This window comes from Parasteatoda tepidariorum, chromosome 3, assembly GCF_982258835.1.
Source record: "Parasteatoda tepidariorum strain Cologne lab strain chromosome 3, Ptep-v5.0, whole genome shotgun sequence".
Lineage (NCBI taxonomy): Eukaryota > Metazoa > Arthropoda > Arachnida > Araneae > Theridiidae > Parasteatoda > Parasteatoda tepidariorum.
Window position 1 is genome coordinate 71,632,058 of NC_141757.1, and position 21,176 is coordinate 71,653,233.

At 27.4% G+C, this 21,176-nt stretch overlaps 2 protein-coding genes across 4 annotated transcripts in view; both read left to right on the forward strand.

Annotated features, from left to right (window-relative positions):
* Positions 1-3,067, forward strand: part of Top1 (DNA topoisomerase 1) — a 33,865-nt gene extending 30,798 nt beyond the window's left edge. For both annotated transcript variants that reach the window (XM_016059324.4, XM_071181128.2), the window contains exon 17: positions 384-3,067. In XM_016059324.4, the coding sequence (XP_015914810.1) occupies positions 384-486 (103 nt within the window). In that variant the 3' untranslated portion in view covers positions 487-3,067. The remainder of the gene's footprint in view (positions 1-383) is intronic.
* A 3,029-nt stretch (positions 3,068-6,096) lies between these two features.
* Positions 6,097-21,176, forward strand: part of LOC107445016 (kinesin-like protein KIF3B) — a 28,952-nt gene continuing 13,872 nt past the window's right edge. Inside the window, exons 1-9 of one of the 2 annotated variants that reach the window (XM_016059325.5) lie at positions 6,097-6,214; positions 6,888-6,917; positions 10,537-10,622; positions 12,710-12,805; positions 13,226-13,347; positions 16,340-16,464; positions 17,960-18,043; positions 18,119-18,198; positions 20,340-20,409. In XM_016059325.5, coding sequence (XP_015914811.1) covers positions 6,900-6,917; positions 10,537-10,622; positions 12,710-12,805; positions 13,226-13,347; positions 16,340-16,464; positions 17,960-18,043; positions 18,119-18,198; positions 20,340-20,409 — 681 coding nt within the window. In that variant the 5' untranslated portion in view covers positions 6,097-6,214; positions 6,888-6,899. The remainder of the gene's footprint in view (positions 6,215-6,887; positions 6,918-10,536; positions 10,623-12,709; positions 12,806-13,225; positions 13,348-16,339; positions 16,465-17,959; positions 18,044-18,118; positions 18,199-20,339; positions 20,410-21,176) is intronic. The other variant, XM_016059326.4, reaches the window with a different exon arrangement.

The window sequence follows — 21,176 nt, forward strand, 5'->3', positions numbered from 1 at the left end:
TTTGCCTTATATACTATAGAATTTAGGAACTTCACTATTTAATTATTTTGCATTGCATTCTTGTCCATTTAGTGTTTATTTTCTTTTATAATTTGATTTTTTTATACTTCAACTTTCATTGAAATTTGAACCTGTTCGTCAAACTGCTTTTGCAAGTAAAATGAAACCTAAAATAATAATAAAACTAGTTCTCTACTGAAATTTGTATTGTTAATCTAAATGTTAGATCCTTTTAAGTGTTTTAATAACTTAAAATAGCTTTAATACAATCTTTTTTCCCATTCTTCTTTTCTAAATCTAACTTTGAAATTATTTCTCACAGAGAAATATTTTGAATTAGTTAAAGTGTCATCATTTTCTTATCTTTTTCTTATGAATTATAGGTGCAAAAAGTATGGTGTCCCCATTGAGAAAGTCTACAACAAAACACAAAGAGACAAATTTAGATGGGCAATTGAAATGGCAGGCCCAGATTACAAGTTTTGATGTAAATTTGTCAGCCTCCTTCATAATCGTATATGGGGCTGACTTTGAGTTAGCTGTAAATGAAAAGTGTCTTGCCTTTCATCTGTGTGTTGTATTATGGATCACTCGTTTAGCCATATAGTAACTGTAGAAAAACTTGCATTTTACAGGCACCATTCCATATTTGTTGCCTAAACTGCCTGTGTCAGCTAACTTTTTTTGCAATTCCAAAGGGTTTGGACCTTGGAAGAATTCATGAATTCTTCTTTTTATTTGGAAGAGGACGTTTATGTGTCATTGCAACATTCCCAAATCAATGAATATGGGAGTGTTCATCAATCATCGATTATGAACTGTGAGCATGCCTATTTTTAATTTACATTTTGTTCATGCGGTTAATTTTGTGTTGCAAAGAAAAATAATAAACAAAAACATTCTTAAATATTTAAATAAAACATATCTCAAGCCAATGATTATCATCCATAATTGTATTTAAATCTGTTGAAAATAAATCATCTTTCTGATTCCTAAAGTTCTGTGAAAATTATTATTACTGAAGTATTTTCAGTGTATTTAGTATGTCGTAACTAATCAATGTAACAATACTTTTAATTGTTATGGTAAATAGTGGGAAAAGTTTTTAAGAATTAAATGTCGTGTTTCTGTTGAAATTGTTTAGCATCACCATTGTAACAACAATCTATTGTCCTTAAATCCTTTTCTGCTTTGAAAAAATGGATTGTTTTTGTATATTACATAATTTTGAAAAATTGAATGTGTTCTATTTATTATCTATGTATTTTGGGATTTAAAACTGTTACCAATGTGTTGTCTAATTTATTTTTAGTATTTTTATTAGTTTTCTTTAGTTATTTACTTTTTTTATGATTAATTGTAAATTGCTTCACAGACATATTTAATCATATAAAACCAGAGTAGCTGCTCATTTTTATATTGTTTCTGTTATCATGCACGTCTAAACATTTGTTATATAATTGTAGTACTTTTTTTTTTCATTAATTTCGCTACATTTATTTCAATGTATTGTCTATCTTAAATTTTTACTTTCATGACTTTTAAATAATGCTTTCGACAAAGGATGCAGTTAAAGTTTGCTAGTTAGCTACAAATTTTAAATATTTTTTTTTCACTGAGAAACTTGCTGATAATAACTTAATATAATTATATATATTTTTATTTTATATCCATATATTGTGACAGAATTAAAAAATTCTTACTTTTACCTGTAAGTTTAAAATTTTTGTAATTTAGGATGTACTCTTGAATGACTACTTAACAAGATTGATATACCTTTAGAAGATTACAACCTCAAGAGGATGCTATGTCACTAAAGAAACAGATCAAATAATGTTTCGCATGATAAAAAATTTCGTCAAAATTCAAATCGATTATTGAAATATTACTTCCATACTCTATCAGTGCTGAACTATTGTCGACCTGAGTTTCAGGTACCCCCACTTTACGAAACAGGGCCTGTGCTAAGCATTTTCCACCTTGTTAAATACTATAAAATTGCAAATTCTATTGTGTATTTGCGAAAGTATTAGCAAACAATTACCTATTGGTAACTACACCCGAAAAAATCTGGAAAGTCGTGTATTTGCTCATCCGTGAGGAAAACTTTCAGTTATACCCAGAAAATAAATCAGACAGCTATTTTCATCATTTCCCACTTATGACGTCACTTAAAAATTTCTGCTTTTGCATATTGTGTGAGTGTTTGATTTTACCACCGCATGGAAAGTGGTGTTTTTTAGTTTTATTCGGCTAACTTTCCTGTTACGTTACTGCCAGCATCACATGAACTGGGTAGTTAACACAAGTTTATAGATGTGCAAAAGGCACGTTCTTTCCCACGGGGGAAATGACTTTCATCTTGAAAAATGCTTGTGTTTTCCCTTTCAAAATTTTTCGGGTCCCCCAGGACTAGCAGGGTTGCTAAAATTGCGATCGATTTTAAAAAATTAGTGTACAAAAAACGCAACTCCACGTAAGCGTGAACACTGCATAATCTTAAATATCTTGTCTTAATTTGTTTGCATTTTAATAAAAAAGATTTTAAGCATTTGGAACTTCAAAGTTTACTCTGATTTAGCCAAAATCACTTTTTCTACGCTTTTATTTGCTTATGAAGGAAAAAGAGATTTTATCATGAAGAATGTTTCTTGGGTATAGTGTCCTCTTAGTTCGTTGGATTATAAAGTAAATGAATCGTTAACATAAATAAGCAATTTTGGAGCTTCATCTGTAAATCAATAGTTTGTAGTATTTTATATGCTGATGCAATATTTAAATTATGTTATTAAGCATGAAAATCGGTTATTTAAATTTTATTTATTTATTTTCTGTACAGAATGTTGGAAGAAACTTCTTTTTTTTTTTATACATAAGTGATGAAATGATTGTAAAAATGATCAGATGTTACCTCACTTAATGTAAAATACAATGTAAGCACTCAAGTGTAAAAGACAAATGCACTTGACCTGTAGATCTTATGATTTTTATGAAACAGTGAATGATGTGATTGTGGCAATGTAAGCTGTTAAACTGAGATTGTATAATAAAACTATGAACTTTTAAATCTTGTGTGAGTTTTTGTTTGAAGTATTTTTGGTAAGTTTAACCTAATGTTTTTTTTTTTAAAATTAATTTTATCGTTTCATGTATGTTTTAAAAAGGGGGGAACAGAAAATAAAATTATATTCCTCTATATGAATATAAAAAGTTAAATTTATTTGGCAAGTGTCTTGTGGATATTTTTAAAAATTTAATTATAATTTAGTACCTTTTATATGAATATATTTTAAAGTATATAAAAATAATGTCCTTGGATTTACATTAAGATCTGAGGTCCGGCGGCAGAGTAGTAGCACTTCCCGCTCTTAGCTACAGATCTTGGGGGGGGGGGGGGGGTTCTATTCACGGGGCCGGGCAAGATTGCCTCAGCCTTTCATCCCTTCATTGGGTTGATAAAATGAGTTCCAAGCTTGCTTGGGGACTAAACACTAAGGGTTCCCTATCTTCTGACCACCCAACCAGATTATCTACTGAAAAACTTAGATGGGCACATTAGGCGTTGGCCCTCTATAGGCTGTCGTGTCATTGAATTTAGTTGAGTTCACATTAAAATTATTGATAATGTTGGATTTTTTTGATTATATTTTGTTGATTTGCGTTATTTAGTTTTCTGTTAGTGCATTCAACGATATATTAAGTTTAAGCCCTTAACTTCTGCTGAAAGCAAAATTTCGTACTTTTCCAAAACTTACAATCTTTGTTTTGTGAAAATTTTTATAATTCAGACTAAATATAAAACAATCTTTGCAAATATATATAAAATGTAATTAAAGAGCTGAAATTTGTATTTTAAAAACAAGTTAAATAAACAACATAGTTTTATTTTTGAAAGAAATATAAATTTGATGATTTTGAAACAAATATAAATTTAATTAATTATTCTTAACAATAGCCAACTTATATATGATTTAAATTTCATAAATATTTATACTTGAATGCAGACTGTGCATTAAACTTTCATTTTTATCATTCAAACAATTCCTGTTCATCAAATGATAATAAAGGAATTTAAGTCATGGTCAGAATTATCTTTTTTTTTTTTTTTTTGGTAATATTTTTAAATTTTGACGAAATTGTTGTACAGGCTTCATATTGCATGATTTAGTCTTACGTAAATGAATTGTTTTTGTGTTAAATAAACAACATCAGGAGGAAGTCGTAAATAATTTTTTTACTGTATTAAAATTAATAATTAGATTTTAATTTTAAGCTGTTACATTAACCAAATAAGACAAAAGTATCGACAAAAAAAAAAATTTATTTCTTGCATTCAAATAATTCCAAACACACTGAAAAAATTCTCTCTAACTGGATTATTTATTAAATTTAGAGTATCGTTTGTCAAAAAGGTAGTTTTTTTTTCAGCATAAACGTGTCTGTCTGCTTATTTTCGTACTTATTTGTTATTTGAATCCTTAGGGATTTTTTTCTCTTTGACGTAAGAATTTTAATGCAATTCTTTTTACAATCAGTCTAATTTACTTGTGCGTTGAATAGCTTTAAAAATTTACAGCATATATGCATTTGATGTATTTTTTTTTAAAAAAATTTCTTCTATTTTGCTCATAATTAACTATTAAAAATATTCTAATTGCTGTATAATCAAATGAATCCTCAGACTTATAACTACAAGAATTATAATAAAAAAATAATACAGAAATTAGTGACTTTAAAAATGGGAAAATTTAAATTTTTTTTTTAATGTTCAAAAAAGTCATTTTATTTAAGTATGTGTGAAAGGGTGTTTGGTTTACTTAAATTAACAAAAAAAATTAAATAATAATTATAATTATTTTGAGGGTACTTTGAACCCCTTAATCATAGAGGAATTTCTGAAATTTTTTTCACATTATGTATTGTGATTGTAATCCAAAAATTACTCCCATAATGAAAAAATTTGAAACTTTATCAATGGTAAAGATTAAATAGTTTACATATTAGTGGTCATCAATTGATATTTTTGCAATCAAATATAAAAATCTTACAAATCACAGATGAACGGAACACCATGGCTTGTTTGATTGCGGTAGGGGATAGAGGAGATGAAAGACGTTTTTTAAAATACACCTTCATATTTTAACCTAAAATCGAGAAGGAACTCTAGAACCTGTTTTAAAATAGCAATTTTATGAAATTGCAAAAAAAAGTATAATTTTTTTTTATCTGTCACTTTTCCTGCATAATATGACAAATTTTCCAAATTCAATTCAAATCTATCATTTCTTACTTTCTAATATATGAATAATTACAAGTGAAATATTTGAATAAGATTCATTTATTTGATATTTAAGTTAGTCATGATGAATCATAATTTAGACTTGAAAGGAAAACTTTTCTTATTAAATCATTTTCTACATTGTGAAATGCAAATGATGTTGCGTCATATTTTTATTGAGTTAAGAACCATTTTCATTGCATGTGGTTCACGCACCTTCGATCGCCGTCGAGGAAGAATGAGAACCTGATTGGTGAAATATATTCTCCGTCAAAATCATAACCCAATCGCCTTTCATGAGAATGATCCATTGAGCAATGCACTCATGCAATGTATTTATGAATGCAGGCAAATACTTTCTGTGTAGGTCTTTAATTTTGCATCAGCAAATGGTCCCGCAGTGGACTGATCGTTAAGACACGGTCCCATCAGATCACCAAAGTCAAACATCACTGGCTGCGGTCAGTGTGCAGGTGGGTGACCACTTGGATCAGTCTGCGTAGGGACCGAAGGTGTGCGGTATTGGTCCTCGTTAAACTGTGCTACCGTAAAGTGCTCGACTTCGCGTGCTGGTCGTCGGGCTACCGAAGCGGGGTTGCCATCCCTTCTGCAGAGGATCAGAATTCTGATGGCATGTCTTCGAAAAAGAAGTAACGCAAATGCAGCAAAACGTTTGCGATCATTACAGAGTTAATAAGCTTAGGGAGAAGAGAAATTTGAACCTATTAAACATGCATTTCTCGAAAATTCAAAATAATTATTACCCTTTTAGTGGAAGAATAACATACCACTCTCACTACATTTAATTTCTTTGGAGTAAATGGCAATGCATCGCATTACTTCATGGTTATTTCTGTTATTGTTTGAGTTTCTGTTTTTGCCTTCGAGATAGAGAAGATATTATTTATTTAAAGTTATTTTTTAAGCATAGTAAAGGTAAACGATTATTTATAATAATGAAATTTAGCTTTTCCTAGGTTACGCACAGATTATAAAAATGATCTTTAGTTTTTAATTATTTATATTTGATACAATAATATTTCTTTTCTCGGAAAACATTTGTTATTAATTCGTTGAATTTTTAATTGAATAAAAGATTAGATAAAATATTGCTTTCCAAATAGATTTGTACTGTTTGTAAAATTAATTAATATTTTCAGTGATTCTGTTACCCTAAGATCTTCAATTTTTTTTTCTTTCTGTGACACATAACATTACCATGTCAATCATGATCTTTTTACCATGTCAAATAAACTGTTAAACTAAAACAACTTTTAGGATAAAAGAAAGCATATGCTGCATTAATATTACTTAACGAAATGCATTGTAAAACATTGTGAAATGAATAATTTTGCTGAATTAAAAACATTTCTTCAGCTGTCAATTACAGAAAATATCAATTATTTAGAGTAATTTTAACAAGCTCTAATATTCGATCAATTAAAATGCAACTTTTTTCTCATTATTTTAAATTATTGCATCCATCAACTTTTATTTTGATTTGTCAAAAATTTTGTTTGCATGATGTTACATTAATTTTGTCCTTTCTGTTAAAAGTATGTAATAATTGACAAAATAATTATTTAGACTTTTTTGTAATATATTATAGCTTGCTTAAAAAATGGATTCTAAACTAGAGGTAAGTTTAATTATTAAATATTGTTTCATACATTTTATTCTCACCCATGTATGGGTGAAATTGAATTAATGTGTCATAACTAAAATATAATTTCAGATTTGTTAAAAATTTATTTTATCTGTAAAAATATTTTCTCAATTTAAATTTTAGTTGATGTTTTTTAATTTCTTTAATAAAACATGTTTTTGGTATATTGCCAAATAAGTACCTGTATCCTGAAACTGTAATTGCAAGATGACTGTTTTGTTTTTGAAATTATTTTAAAAATATTTATAGTTTTTCTATCAGAGGTGACTATGTACTTGTTTTATTCTGTGATTTTTATTTTAATTGCTCCCCTGCCATTGCTGGTTATTGCCAACATTTGGTGTAGGCACTGATAAAGAAATCGTCCTATAAAAGTAATAAAATTAGTGTAAAAATGTTTTTGTGGTTGATGGCGTAAAAAAGATTTCTATTTATCATGCACCAAAATGGTTCTTAAGTTTTAGGGATGAGCAAGCAATGGTCACCAAGGAGCTAACAAAAAAGCATCGCCTAATAGGGTTAAAATTTTTAATTCATTCAATGGGTGAAATTCATAGCCATCATTATTTATATTGCTGTACATTATATATATAAGCACTGGGCAAATGCTCTTTGTTCTGATCCTTTATGGCTTGATCTTAATGATTTTAAAAAGTATAATTCTGCAAAAATTTGTGTTGAAATCACCAAATTCATTTTAGAAAATTATTTAATTAATCTATTCTCTAATATTTACTTCAATATTAAGGTTATTCTTTTAATATAATAATGAAGTGTAAATCTGAAAGATCTTTTGTAAAGATCTCTTTTAAAAATAATTTTAAATTATAATCTATAAATGAGTAAAATAGTAAATAGTATGATAGTAAGATAGTAATTGAGTAAGATAGCAATCAGTAAGATAAAAAATTTTTTTTGATGAAGTTATTTGAACTTTAGCATATCCTAAATGATGATTTTTATACAATAAATAGGCACTTCTCTTTATAAAAGATATTAGTGTACTTATTTTAAAAGTATGTATTATTTTATAAATATGAAAGCATGTAGAAAAAATATAAATTCATTTTAATAACATTTATTCTTCTTTCAACTTATATTCTATGTATGTACAGTGCTCAAAATAGAAAACGGACTATGCTGAATAACTTTTGATCTAATGAGTGGATCTTCATGTTCTAGATCTCTTTCTTAATGGTTCGAAGGAGTGACTTCAAATATGCTAATTAATTAGTGTAGTGTAGACGATATTTTAAGTTACTAAATCATATATAAAACTGTACTTTCTCTGAATAAACACTCCTTTTTTTCAACGGATTCGAGTTTTGACCCCCTAATTATAGGGATATGGTCCCCTTAGTTTGGACCCCTTAATGTTAATTTTATTTTTTGCGTATTTCACCATTTCTCGAAAACTTTATAAGCCAAAAGAAAATTTTTTGAACACAACTATAAAACTCGTTCATTCAAAGATAATTCCTTGCAAAAATTCCCTCCAAATAAAAAAGGTATGTTCAGAAAAAGTATGGTTTTGTGTCTGATTTCATAACTTAAAATATCGTCTGCACTAATTAATTAGCATATTAGAGGTCACCCCCTCGAACCATTAACCCTTTCGCGACGCAAAGCGCGAAAGCGCGCTTACCGCTGAGGCCGGTAGTCTCTCTAGCGTGTGTCTCCCCAGGGCCGGAGGGTTTTCCGATGTTAAGCCTAATTCCATGTAATTACCGAAATATCAGCGCGTTGTTTAATATTGTTCTGTAGAGTATTTAAGTGACATATGCTTTATATATATTTCTATGGATACTTTATTTACTTAAGTTATTTCCTGTTTAAATGTATATTTTACACATTTTATTTTCATTATAGTGTCACTATCACTACTATCCGAATCTGTTTCAGAATCAATATCTGAAATATTTTGCATAATTTCCTCTATTTCCAGCTCAGTCAAAATTTTTCGACGCTTCGACATTCTAACGGTAAAAAGAAAAAAAATTCAAGCCTACAAGATCTAATTATCCACTAAAAACTAATCCGAAAATCGAAAGTAGCGTGAGAAAAAAAAAACTCCCTTACTTACTGTAAATAAATATCACGTGCTAATTTAAAGAGCCCTCATAAAACATTCCCCCCTCCACTCCTTCCCCTAAAAACCACGTGACTGTACTTTCATCTTGAGTAGAAGGTCAAATCTACATGTATCTGAAACCATATGGACATACAATGCCATCTTTTGGAAGAAATTTCATTTTTTAAAACGTTCCGAAACGCTGGCACAAATAAGTGACGTTCGGGGGTGAACGAGAAAACTCTCTGACACGCGAGTGTGTCGGTCGGGAAGTGAGCGCGTTTCTTGCTGGCACATATATGTGACAGTCGGCTCGAAAGGGTTAAGAATGAGTCGAAGAACGTTAAGATCTGATCATTAGATCAAAGGTAATTTAGGGTGGTCCATTTTTTTTTTTTTTTGGCCCACAGTACATGAAGCCTTTGTATGAAATATCATCAAAAATTTCACTAATGTTAAATAAATATTTTTCTACACCAACATTAGAACTTTATTTCATAAATTTACAAAACTGTAACAGTATATGTATTTGTATAAATTTTTGTATTATAATATATTTATATTGCTTATTAATGTTATGCATGTATCAATAGTAAAGTTTTTATTTTGGCTTATTTTAAATTGAATTGATGAAATATAATTTAAATAATTTTGGGAAAAAGCTAAATTGAAATTTTTAGTGTTAAAACGTTTGTTTAAAAATTAAGGACGTTATTTGTTTTGGTTTCTATCTAGCTTTTTCTTTTTTAAAAAACTTGTCTCAAACGTGACTATTAAGAGAGTTTCTATTAGACTTTAAACTTTGCTTTTTCTTGAAAATACAGTAATTGGAAAAACTGAGATGTTTAGCTTTAAAATTTTTTTTCAAAAATTAAGATCGATTTTTATTCTTTCTGTTTTGCTTTTGTACATAATCCTTTTGCTTGGGCGTTTTTATGAGAAAGCCGCATTTTTAAAACTGTTTCTAACATTATCTCTTTTTACTTTTTATGTAATTTTTTTTTTCCGGAAAATATTATTTTTAACGTTAAAGTTTTGTTTTAAGAAGTAAGACAATATTTATTTTATATTTTATATCTTTTTTTCAACTTTCAATTTTTTTAAATAGCTGTTACTTTTTTTATTATAAATATTTCTAATTATCTTAATATCTAATTATCTTAAACATTTTTATCAAAGTTTTTTTTCCCTTTACTCCCTTCATAATACATCTGATTTTTGCCCCTTTTTTTTACAGACTTTTATCAATTATGACTAAACTTATTTATACATAAAAAATAATATTTATTAATGATTTGTTTTAAAAAAGTGTTGCTATGCAGCCGATATTTTTGGCTGAATATTCGGCTATTCCGCCAAATCACTATTCATTACATTCCTAGTGATATTATCTTTATATTTGAGAGACCTTTTAAAAATTTGTAAAAGATTATGAATTTCAGATAAACAATAAAAAAGTTTATCAATTAAGCAGAATTTCTTTTGTACCCAAGTGAGTGTACTTATTAATTTCAATTTCAGATGGGGAAAAGTAAGTCTGAATCCGTGAAAGTGGTTGTACGATGTCGTCCGATTAGTGAAAAAGAAGTTTCTGCGAATTATCATTCGTAATTATAATTTTATTTTTCAATTTTTAAGACAGTATTGTCTTATTTTCTCTTTTAACTCAATTAATCCTGTAATTACTTTTATATGTTCTTGCATTAATGCGATAAAGCCAATGCATAAATGCAATTTCTTAAAGTTCTTAGAACTTACTCAATTGAAAACTTATGCTTAAAAAGAGATAAATTATTTAAAAAAATTTATATGAAGTTTGTAGATTTTGTATCCTTAACACAGTAAAACAGGCTTATTCAAAGTCTTGGTTTAATTTCACTTGCATACTTGTTTAAATTGTGTTGGTCTTTAATAATATGAATCATATCATTGCCTACATGCATAATAGCCTTAATAAAATTATAAATTAATAAATAATAAAAAAGAGGTTTTTAATTTCTTTAGTATGTAGAATTGTGTATGATTTATGACTTTATATAAAATTTTGTAATGTTTTTGTAAAATATATTAATTTTCCAAAGCTAATGTTTTTAATTTTTTGATTTAAAAATTATCATTGTTTCTTATGCTCTGATGTTGTTTATTGTAGAACAAAAAAAAAAAGTTTTTAAAGAGTGGTGAAAATAAAGGGCATATAGTGTGCACACCTATTTCACATTTCTTAATTTATAATGATTGAATATTAATGTATACTACCATTTATTTAACTTTAAAAAAAACTACCACTACTTCAGTATCAGCCAGGTGTTAAAAAGCATTAAATTGTTCCTCAACTAATTAGATTTAATTGTATTCTTTTTTCTAATTATTAATAGCAGAATAAAACAGTTATTATCAATGATATTGTACTATAAAGACATATTTGTAGAATAATTCTTTTATGATTAGAAAAAAAAATTCCATTTTATAATTAATTCAGTAATAATTAGACAAAAAAAAATAAATTCAGAATTCCATATCACTTGTCTTTAAAAGCTCAAAATCACATTATTTGTCCCCAAAATGAATTTTCTTTTTTTGCACGTATGCAGTTGTAATTCTGCAATTTTGATTTATAAACTAATTTTCTTGTCTGAAGTTTTCCTAAAAAGGATTATTTGATAACTTCCTACCAAACTGTATAAGATTTTTTTCCTCATATTCTTTTTCATATAAAATGCAGAACCTCTAACATTGTGAATCACTAAGTGCCATATATGACTTTCTCTTAAATTTTTGAAGTAGAAAATACAATATATATTTTTGAATTTATTTAGTCAATTAACATTATTATTCATACATCAGGCATATGGGAGCCCCTTCATAAATTTTAGAGCCACTCTTAAATAGCCCTCTAAAAGTGTTTTTATACATACATTATTTTTTGAGTTCTATGATTTTCACTTCAAGGAAATGTTTCTTCAGCAAGGCTCTTAAAAATATGGTAAGAGAGCCATCATTAGGTTTGGCCATGGTAGTCCAGTGATTAGAGAATCCAGTCTGGTGGAGCTTGAGTTAGATCCTTGACTCCGCTAAGACCGTACACAGGACATACATATTCGTATAATCTGTGGAATCACAGTCCTATGGTTGGTCGCTGAATGGTACCATGGGTACAGTGATCTGGGGAAAACTTCCATCCCTTCAGATCTATGTCTAAATTGAGGAAGTGACCTCACAAAATTATATCATTGTCTTTGGATCATCCTCAGGGATGTTTCTTAGACAATCGCCAATAACTCATTATGCAGCTCTAGTGCGACGCACATAAAGTACCTACCATGATGAGATTATCATCTATTTATTTAAAAAGGAGAACAAAGTATTCAAATATTTATTACCTAAAATTTAATTTAAAAAAAATGTACATTTTTATTAATAATTATAATAAAAAGTTTCTTTTTTGAATATTGGCTGGCGCCTTTCTAAAATGGAGGGGGGAGGGTGCCCCAACATTCCTATAGCTCTGTATTTTAATAACTATGAAAATCATTAGAACTTTCTTTGCCTAAAATACAATTTTTAATATTATCATTACATGAAGTTTAATTTAATGATAATTTTCAATAAAGAATTGTGTAGCTACTTATATTTCTTATGTATATTTTTCACTCTTACACATTGTGGGATAAAAATTTTTTAAAAATATTTTTAGCGTTGTAAAACTTCATCCTGATCGTGGTGCTATAGAAATACAAAGTACGAAGCAAAACTCAAAGAATTTTACATTTGATGCTGTTTTTGATGGAGGGTTAGTACTCTTTAATTATATTGAACTCAAAAGAAAATTTTTAAACTTTTAAAATTATATTCTTAACTACCTGCCTTTGGTAGTTTGTTTGCTTCATCTTTCATTTGTACCTACCTAATATCATATTACTGTAAAAAATGTCCTGTTGATTTCTGCAACATTACCTTTTAAATATGTCTACCATTAATGACTTCATGCTTATTTGCAACTGCTATTGATGCTTTTTCTGAATATTTTTTTCAAATTTCTATTTTCTATTTTTTAAAATTGAAATTTCTATTTTTTAAAATTATATTTATTACAAAAGTAATGTTTCAAAAGTTAAAGATTTACTTTTTTCAGAGATTAGTCATTACATTTCATTGCAAAATCGCTTAATAATTTTTTATAATATAATTGCATGTGTTTGTGTTTTCACAGAAGTCAAACTGACGTGTATGATGAAGTGTTTCGACCATTAGTGGATTCAGTAATTAATGGTTTTAATGGGACAATATTTGCATATGGTCAGACAGGTGCTGGCAAAACTTACACGATGGAAGGTAATTAGCTTTATTCAATATAATTTCCAAATGATTTGTGATATTTTGAGTGTTTTAGCTTTTGTGATCTTAAAAAAAATATTTTTTAGTACTCAGCTGGGTATAATGAATATTTTATTAAATTTCCACTGTATGTAAACTAAACAAATATGTAATACCTGATAATTGTGCAGTGAAATTTTTAAGTATACTGTCTAAATGTAACAAACTCCTTTTAAATTTTTATCTCCTTACCACTCTAAATATTGTTTTACTTAACGAGGACTTCCAGGTTCATGTTTATGTACTCATTAAAATTCAATTTCTGATATCTTGCAGAAAAGTAAAATTAAAAATAAAAATAAGGAATAATAGGTGAATTTGTATTTAATGTAGAAGATTTCTCTGTTTATTGTGTTGTTATTCTTTCCTCTATGCAACTTCAAATTCTTTAATTGAAACTTTTATTACTTAGTGTTTTTATCACTGCACAGCATTTTTCCTTATTAATACAGTAATTTGAAACATTTAAAATTTTGGAGTTCAATAATATATGCAGATGTATTTGTTTTACGTTATACTCATGTGTTTTTTCCCCATTTCGCTATTTCATTTATTTATTTACCTTTTATGTTATGGTCAACTATCACAATTTTTTACCATTTATTATTATTATTTTTAAAAGCTTCTAGTGCAGTGATTCTCAACCTTTTTTTTGTGGTGGCACACTTTTAACGATTTCGAAATTTGACGGCTCACAATGAAAAAAATTAGTTTAAAAGTTGTTTACTTACCTATAATACACTGTGTTAAATAGTTTGCGATAATAATTTTGAATGTGAAATAAAATAATATGTACTACAAAAGCACATTATTAAGGGATTAATTATTTCGTTCCACTAATTTTTTATTAGTTAGTAACAGTTTTTTTTTGCTTGTTATTAATTGTTAGCATAGTTATTAATTTTCCATAGTTATCAATTCTTAGTTTTTTTACATTATTATTTTTTGTGATTTCTTGTTAGTTAGTCTTTTGCTAATTATTAATTGTTAGCTTTTTTTTTCTTTTTTGCTAGTTATCCTTTGTTAATTTGTTTTTATAACTATTAATTGCATAGCTTACTTTAATGATTAGCTTTTATTTTTGCTTGGAAGTTAGTATTTAGCTTGTTTTAGCCTTTGTTAATTAATAATTTTAATAGTCATTAAATTTCCTACTAATTTCAAAATTTTTTAAAATTGTGTGTCAAAGACAATTTAAACACTTCCTTCTTATTTTAAGATTGTCAGAGACAAGACAATCGCCCACAAAGAGATGTTCACGCGGTTAAAGTGCGGAAAAATTATAAAAAATATATATATAATGTTATATATCTATACACTTTTCTTTAGTTTAAACTTTACTTGTAATAAAAAAGGCATTATAATTTTTATTGTATCATTTCTAATATTTGGCGGCACATTTTAAGAATTTGGCGGCACAGAACAGTGCCGCGGCACAGTGGTTGAGAATCACTGTTCTAGTGCAATAATTAAGGTCATATTGCTCGAATCAATCTTTTATCAAGGTGGGGCATTTTTTTTAGAAAAATAAGGTAATATTTAAAACGAGAGGTTTTGAGCTCTCGGGTACCCAGAATTCGCTGATTCCTTCTCATTTAGGATAGTCCAGCTTTTAGTGTTATTCATATTATTTTATAAGCCATTTTTTATATATACAGTGAAACCTCCTGTTATGTATACATTTTATATATACAGTGAAAACTCCTGCAAAACGGACGCCTCCCAATAAGGACATATTTTTAATTCCCTGTGAATCTTCTATGAATAAACCATTATGTACATTCTCTGCAAAGCGGACACTCACGTAACCGGAGGCAGACCTTACTTAGTTTTTGTTATGAAATGCTATTTTCTATCTCTTCAAACCGGACACTACATTTTCTAAATTTGAATTAAAAAAAACTAACTATTTTTGCTTTAAATTGTAAGAAAAAAGTATGCAATGTTTCACCATTTTTAAAGCATATACATTTTTTGCCCTATCTTGATACAGCTTTTGTGAAATGATTCGGACATCCGCATCTTTTGATCTTTTCATCTGGATCTCACCGGTTATAAGACCCCTCAGGTTAAAATGAAGTCTTAAATGCACTCAATGTTTCTTCCCTTCTGAAAATTTCTTTCATTTTCTTATCAATTTGAAGACTATATTTAACACATCTGGGGTGAAAAAAAGGGAACAGAAATATAATCTTTGAGTTGTTTATATAAATGAAACATTTATTCAGACACTTAATAAATGATCAATTGTGAATAACTCAATAGGTTCTCATGCCTTACAGGTATGCATTGCTTTTTTTTCTGTAAATCGTGGGAAGCTTACTTTCCAAGAGGTATAAACCACGTTTCCTACCAAGTGAAAGGTAGGTGTTAGGGGGTGTAAACCTAATAATTGAAACCGACTGAGGACTAAAAGCTCCTATCCGGTATCATATGACTTACTTGAATATCTGTGTTATTAGGAAAATTATATTAATTTTTCTGTAGCTACATCTAGAACTATGTATTTATATCAAACTTTTTAATATATTCTTTTTGTATAGAAAAAAACATTTTTTAAACTAAATATCCTTGTAAATAGTTATTGTTGATTATTTAATTTTTTATATATCTTTGAAAATATTCTAAAAACAATTTATGGTGTTAAACTTCGTTATTAGGATACCCTTCTCATAAACAGACAACGCTCATAAACAGACAATTTTTCGGTCCCAAGAATGTCTGCTTAACCGAGATTTCACTGTATATATTTTTTATAAGGGTACAGTTATCTCCCATTTTAGTAAATACTTAGCGTGGTTTAGACTTTTTAGAAAGGCTATTTTGTATTATGAATTTTTAAACTGTCTATTTTTTTTCAATGTCTATTTATTACTTTCTTTCGTGATATTTTCTATGAAATATTGTTAGATATTTTTAATTCTAATATTTCTTAAAATTTCATTACTAGGTGTATTGGGTGATCCTGAACATGAAGGTGTAATACCACATTCCTTTAAACATATATTTAGTCGAATAGCACGATCAGAAAATACCCAGTTTCTTGTTTCTGCATCATACCTTGAAATTTACCAAGTAATACCAACTACTCTTTTAAATTAAATATTAATTAACTTTATTTTAATTATGTAATTTTCTTTTTAGATTTGATTTAAAAAAATAATAACATGGAAAAAAATATTTACATTAAGTTTAAATTATCTGATTACTATCTCTAATTTAAACTTTATCTGTAATATTCATTGAAATTAAATGATCTTTCTTTTTTTTTCATTTTAGTTATTTTTTTAAAATCTAGATGTCTGATTTATAATCTTCTCATAACTTATGATCTAATTATTGGATTTTAATGCAATAAAACTAAATTTTTATGATTTGAAGAGTTGGACTAAAATTTTATATTTGATTATGGCAGGTGATAGTTTAATTATTTATCTAGGTTCTTCACGCCATTTTGGATCTGGTTTCCACTAATCCTTTAATTTTTTCCCTCTCTTCAAATCCATTTGTCTCTGCTCTTCCCTTTTTCTTGCTCTTCCCCTTTTTCTCTTGCCATCAAGAGTTCAGTAACAGAGAATCATGTGTTGATTTTTTTCTTGCCATTCTTTATACTAGCTCCATCCAGTTCCACCTTCTCTTATTGATTTCTTCTTTGATTGTTGTGAGGTTTAGTTCAAGTTAGAAAATTCTGATCAAAAGGAAAAATAACTATAAATAAAATTTAAAAAAAAGCTTTTTTCTAATGGATTTAGATTTCTAAGTCTTTAGAAGTGGAAATAGTCCACAATCAGGACTGTATAGACTGGTCAGAGTCCTGGCTAAAATTTAAGGTTCTTTACATTTTATTTACTTTTTGTGTATTTGACCCTTTCTGAAACTAATTTCACCAATCACTTTAAGTCCATTTATGAAATTCCTTTATCCAAAAATAATTTAATATAATTTTTTTTTTGATTAATAATTTCAATCTTTGAAAGAGTAAGGATTGTAAGATATAAAAATATTAACATCATTATGCATTATTTAGTTTCAAATGATAAAATCTAAAATTCTGACGAAATCAGTTAAATACTTTTTACAGTATAAAAATTCAAATAAGTCTTGAAGTTAAAATTTACATTTCAGGGTAATTGTTCTACTGATTTTGCCAAAGTTTTAGGTTTTAAAATTGCAAAATTTAAATTGTTTTCAAATTTGTATGTTTTACAAATTAAAATGTTTGTAATGATTTTTAATTTTATCAAAAATAATGATATTAAATAATTATTAAAATATTTTTGCATGGTATTATTTTAGGGTAATCTTTATTTTATATCTGTTTTATATTTTCTAAGCATAAGTTAGTTGATTTCTGTTCTTAAAAATTTTAATACCAACATTTGGAACATGTCACATTCACTTATGACTTTCCTGTAGATTAAATGCAAATATGATATTCAAACTGCTGTTCTTTTAAATTTCCATAAAAAAAAAATTATATTCCAACTTAAAAGAAAAAAGTTATTTATTAAAAACCTAACGTTGGTTGAAGTTTCGTATGCTAAGTTTTGACAACTGTTGTACATTTCAGGAAGAAGTCCATGATTTGCTATCTCCTGAACCGAAAAAGAAATTAGAAGTGCGAGAAAGAAATGATACTGGTGTTTATGTTAAAGTAAGGTATTTACATATTTCTAACTGCAAAACTCAAGACGCATAATCTTTATTTAAACTAATTTGTTACTTCCAGGATTTAAGTGTTGTAGTGTGTAAAACAGTTCAGGATTTAGAAAAAGTTCTAGTTCAAGGCAAACTCAACCGAAGCATTGGGTTTGTATTTAATTTATAAATCTATGTCTCTTTCCTCTTAGAAATTTATATTTGTCTTAATTTTCTTTCACCAAAATCACTAACTAAAATCATATAGTGTTGTTTATAATAGTAGTTGCCCTTTAAAATTTCATTAGTTTCTAGAAATTGCATATTTAAGAAAAAAAAACTTTCAATAGCTAGTTTTATTCTTATTTTTTCTCTCCCATGATTTAAATATTGCATTAAGTATCAGAGTACTTACTATATTTTTAATGTTTATGATAAGCAAATATTTGTTTTAATATTATTTTTTCTTGGGATTTTTTTGTTGATCAAAGCAAGAGTGCTATTCTTAGAAGAATTTTTTTCTTCATTTGTTTTAAAAAACATTTTGCATTTCAAAAAATCGTTTAACTATGAATTTAATGTATTCATTTTTAGTTATCAGTTTTTTCTTGCACTAGTAAATTCTGCCCAGATTCTTAGCACTCACTGACCCTCACTCTAATGTCTTTCTTTTAATCACAAAATATAATTTCTTTCTTTAGAAGCTAGCGTTATCCAAATAAAGGTACAAAAATTAAATTAATTATTAAGTCAAAAATCCAAAGCACTAGTGACAGTAATATTTTGTTTTTATTATAGAAAAAAGATGGTTGAAGAAAAATTGATCCATCCATATTTCAGCCTAAATATTTAACTTAAATTACATATATAACATTAAATGAATGAGATTAAATACAAAATAATAATTAAAACATCAAATCAAGGTTATAAATTAATTTTAGTTAAATACAAATGTCAAAATAATGGCATAACACAACTGATTATGAGACAATATTAAGTTGTACTCTTATGTATAGTGTGACAATTATTGAGCTGTATGAAACAAAAGACAAAATAGTAACTTTGAACTGTATGCAATTTGAAACGCAATTAAAACTTGGTGGTTCAATGCAGGACATGTTCAGTGTATTTTTTTTCTTTAACATTAGACAAATATAATTTTTATTTTTCTGTAGAATGGTGAAAATGCAGTGTTTTTTAAGTTTGTATCAATGCTATTGATTGTTTCCCCTTAATTGATTTTAGCAAATTTTTGCAATTTGTCAACTCCACACCATACATATTCATGATAAAGCATAAACTAAACCAAGAACTTGGTGGTTGGTATAACTTGGTGGTTCAATGCATGACATGTTCAGTGAATTTGTTTTCTTTAACATTAGACTGATGTAATTTTTATTTTTTGGTAGAATGGTGAAAATACAGCGTTTTTTAAGTTTGTATCAATGCTATTGATTGTTTCCCCTTAATTGATTTTACCAAATTTTTGCTATTTGTCAACTCCATACCATACATATTCATGACAAAGCATAAACTAAACCAAGAACCCACGGTTACTCATAAAAATTTTGAACTGAGTATTTTTAAGTTTTATTTTTATTACATGTAGTTTAATAATTGTTACCCCGTTTTTAGGAACTTATATTTATGTAGGTTATAGGTATGCTTATATATTTATGTTATGTATTTTAATTTAATCTCTGTAGGTATTACAAAAACATCAACGTTATTTATTTCTTTCTTTAGATTTATAATTAGACCTCTTATTCATTTAAATATTAATAAAATTATTATTCTAACGTAAATTGCATTTGTTTTTAAATATTACTGATTTGTTTTTAATAATTTAATTTATAATCTTCTACCTGGTAGTTAATATTTATTTTAAAATTAATGTTTTTTATTTGTACATTTCAAAGGCAAGACACTGTGTTTTGTGGTAGGATATAATTGTTTTGAAGTTCTAGACAGTGTCTTAAATTATTTTGATAAATTTAATAATAATCTAAATCACAGTAAAAAATAAAGCAGAAAATGATATTTTTAAGATGATATTTTTATAATTCATTACAAGAAATTTCAAACTAAAATTTTTTCTGTTTTTACTTTAAATTGTCAGATATATTTTCCGTAAAAATAAATTATTAGTTACCTCTATACTATACCCATTGATGGCAAGCATATTAAATAAGTCATAACCTAAATTTGAGTACCTATAGGTAGCAATAACTTGTAACTTTGTTTTTGTAATTACAATATATTGCTCAATTTTCATATACTGATATTGTGTTTTTGGTTAATTTGTATTTTAGAACAACGAATATGAATGCTCATAGTTCACGCTCACATGCTATTTTCATCATTAACATCGAATCTTGTGAGGTTAGTATACATACTTTCATAAATACTGTTATGAGGAAGTCATACCTTGTTCTCCAATAATTTTGTCATCAAAACTTATAAAATATTCTTTTTAGAAAGGCAGATTTTTTTTTCTTCTCTTAAAAAAAATAAAACAAAAAAAACATTTATTGAACTTTTTTACTAATTTATTCAGAAAAATGGGAAATACATTGAAAATTTACTCGTATACAGTAAGATTAGTTTTTTTAGGCATTGAATTTAAAAACTGCAAATCAAAATGCAAAATTTCTAGGAGATAGCACCAGTTTTTTGGAGTCATTATACTTTATACTATGGAAAAAAGTAGCATAACAGCTTTTTGCTTTTGTTCTTAATTTTACTTAAATATTGGCACTAAGTACAGTTTTTCAGGCTTCTTGTTGTCCAGGTGACTTGGATTTGTACCTATGTATATGATTCTGAAAGAAATTTTTTTTACAATGTGTTTGTGTTTTATCATATCACATTTCCTTCATGTTTTGCTGTATGATACAAAGAGGCATTTTAATGACATACATTTAATATGTCTGGGCAAGTATATCATGTTTTTGTCAAGGGCAAGTGACAAATATTTATCCTTTAAGTAGCTTTAAAACTTTTCTCTGTCAATTTCTTTAAATTGTTGCTAAGCTAATGGAAGAATGTTCAACCCAGATAAAAAAAAACCTGCCCACCCATGAGTTTTTAAAAAATCATAACCAAGCCATGCCATATTATTTTAGTCCTATCAGGCATGAAACACAATT